This window comes from Oncorhynchus tshawytscha, unplaced genomic scaffold (genome assembly GCF_018296145.1).
Source record: "Oncorhynchus tshawytscha isolate Ot180627B unplaced genomic scaffold, Otsh_v2.0 Un_contig_19331_pilon_pilon, whole genome shotgun sequence".
Lineage (NCBI taxonomy): Eukaryota > Metazoa > Chordata > Actinopteri > Salmoniformes > Salmonidae > Oncorhynchus > Oncorhynchus tshawytscha.
The window spans coordinates 36,802-39,084 of NW_024607997.1; the positions used below are offsets into that span (position 1 = coordinate 36,802).

General features: G+C 42.9%; 1 protein-coding gene across 1 annotated transcript; it reads right to left on the reverse strand.

Moving 5' to 3' along the window:
• Positions 1 to 297: 297 nt before the first annotated feature.
• Positions 298 to 2,023, reverse strand: LOC121843190 (pancreatic secretory granule membrane major glycoprotein GP2-like). Its single transcript, XM_042312790.1, has 4 exons — positions 1,746 to 2,023; positions 1,368 to 1,526; positions 884 to 959; positions 298 to 742 (listed from the first exon to the last, which is right to left on the reverse strand). Exons 1-4 carry the CDS (start codon positions 1,943 to 1,945, stop codon positions 698 to 700), a joined length of 480 nt encoding a protein of 159 aa, XP_042168724.1. The 5' UTR covers positions 1,946 to 2,023; the 3' UTR covers positions 298 to 697.
• Between the last annotated feature and the right edge of the window lie 260 nt (positions 2,024 to 2,283).

The following is a 2,283-nucleotide window of genomic DNA, read 5'->3' on the forward strand; positions in this document are numbered from 1 at the left end:
ATATTTGTTTCTACAACTTAAAGAAATGCGCCGTTTTCACAGATAGACCTATGTGCTGTCAATAATGAAAATTATGAAAAGAGATTTTCCTTTTCATGAATTCATTGCTTAATTCATTGGAATTTCCTCTTTCTAAATCTGTTGTGTTGTGATGATGCAGACTTCTACCAGTGTTTCTGTGGTAATACTGACACCTACTGGTTCATCATTGTCTTGACTGATCCCACAGAGAAAGAACTAAGCTATAGCAATAGTACACTACATGCCCAGTACATTATTCACACATTAATACATATATTTATCATTTATATTTTATTAACACTTAAATTACTGCACATACAAAGCATTTTAGAGCAATAGGATGAAATGATTTTATAGCTGCAGTTTAAACTAGAAAAGGGAGATGTTTATGTTGATATAATCCCAACTAGATGTCCATGTATTTTCACGTTACAAACATTAGTGGCCAGCACATACACTTTCTGGCCTCAAGCCTTAGTTAAAGGTTCAACAATGAAATTGTGTTGGTTCAAATAGAAATATTTTACTAATCATTCTAGAAATACGAGAAATATAAAAATATCATTATTTATAACAGGATGTATGTAAGATATTAAACAAAAAATGGCTCACCTAATCTCACCTATGCATTATTTATGAACTTTACATAAATTATTTAGATAACTGGATTCATTTTTTAGGAGACAGGAAGCATGACAAGTTCAATCTTCATTTTGGGACCCTGAAAGTCAAAAACAAATACACTGTTAGTTATTTAGTTACTTAGTTACCTGAGTGTCCATCACTGACATCAAAATAATTTGTTTGATTGACATCTATTCACTTATTGGTTTTGATTGCTAACTTATGATGTCGTACTCACAGGTGATTGGTCCGATGGTGAGGGGTTCGAGGGGGACAGAGGGGGTGACAGAGCGGTATTTCCTTTTGGCGCACACCTGAGGAGAGAGACGAGAAGGAGTCAGAGAGATCAGATAATGAGACAGAGACGAGAAGGAGTCAGAGAGACCAGACACTGAGACAGAGTCAGACAGACACTGAGACAGAGGCGGGAAAGAGTCAGAGAGACCAGACACTGAGACAGAGAGACCAGAGAGAGTCAGAGAGACCAGACACTGAGACAGAGAGGCGGGAAAGAGTCAGAGAGATCAGACACTGAGACAGAGACGAGAAGGAGTCAGAGAGACCAGACACTGAGACAGAGAGACGAGAAGGAGACAGAGAGACCAGATACTGAGACAGAGAGACCAGAGAGACTCAGAAACCACCACACACAAACTGAGTGAGACCAGAGAGAGACCACAAACTGAAAGTGGATGAGTCAGCGGGAAAGATGCAGGACTCACTGGAGTGCAGGAGGAGCTCCTCTGGTCACACAGGCTGAGTCTGCAGTGCAGGAAGACGTCCCGGTAGTCCCCTGGTACAGGAACAGCAGAGCAGAGAAGCGAGCCCTGAGAGACGAGCCGCTCTCCTCCACCCTCACCTGACGGAATTCAGTCGGACATCTAGGAAACAGGGAGGACCAGGGTTTAGGTTAGATAATGCAACAAAAATACACAAACATTAGGGTTCGGTTCCCAGACACAGAATAAGCCTGATCCTGGAGTAAAAAGCAATGGAGAAGCTCCATGTAAAGTGTTAGTCCAGGACCAGACTTAATCTGTGTCTGGGAAAACCTCCTCCATATGTTCCTTGAGTATAAACCAAGACACCTGCACACATACTTGTTCTGAATGATGTAGTATCGCATGATGTCTTTAGGGTCGGGGGATTGTGTGGCATAGCAGTCCTCCAGAACGACCACGAAACGCTCCGTCTCGGACTCCTCTACGGACACGCCCACGTGCAGCACGGAACCCACCGGCAAGGTGACTCCGCCCGCTGGGTAAGCCTTTGTGAAGTCGTCGCTGTGGTACAGAGTCATGTTGGAGCCCACTCTGGAGCCCTTACCGACTTTGGAACCCTTCAGCCTGTCAAATGGGCCAATAGGAGATTTGGTTTTGTTAGATTACAAATAAACAGAGTAAAAAACTCACGGACGTTTAGTAAAGCTGAAACCAAGTTTATTCACCCACTGGGTCATACAGCAGCATAAGGCAAAGACATGTTTCCACCAGTGGGAGTATATATATAGACCCCAATGTGGATAGAGCATCCTCCTTCCCTCTAAACATGACATGTTTCCACCAGTGGTAGTATATATATAGACCCCAATGTGGATAGAGTATCCTCCTTCCCTCTAAACATGACATGTTTCCACCA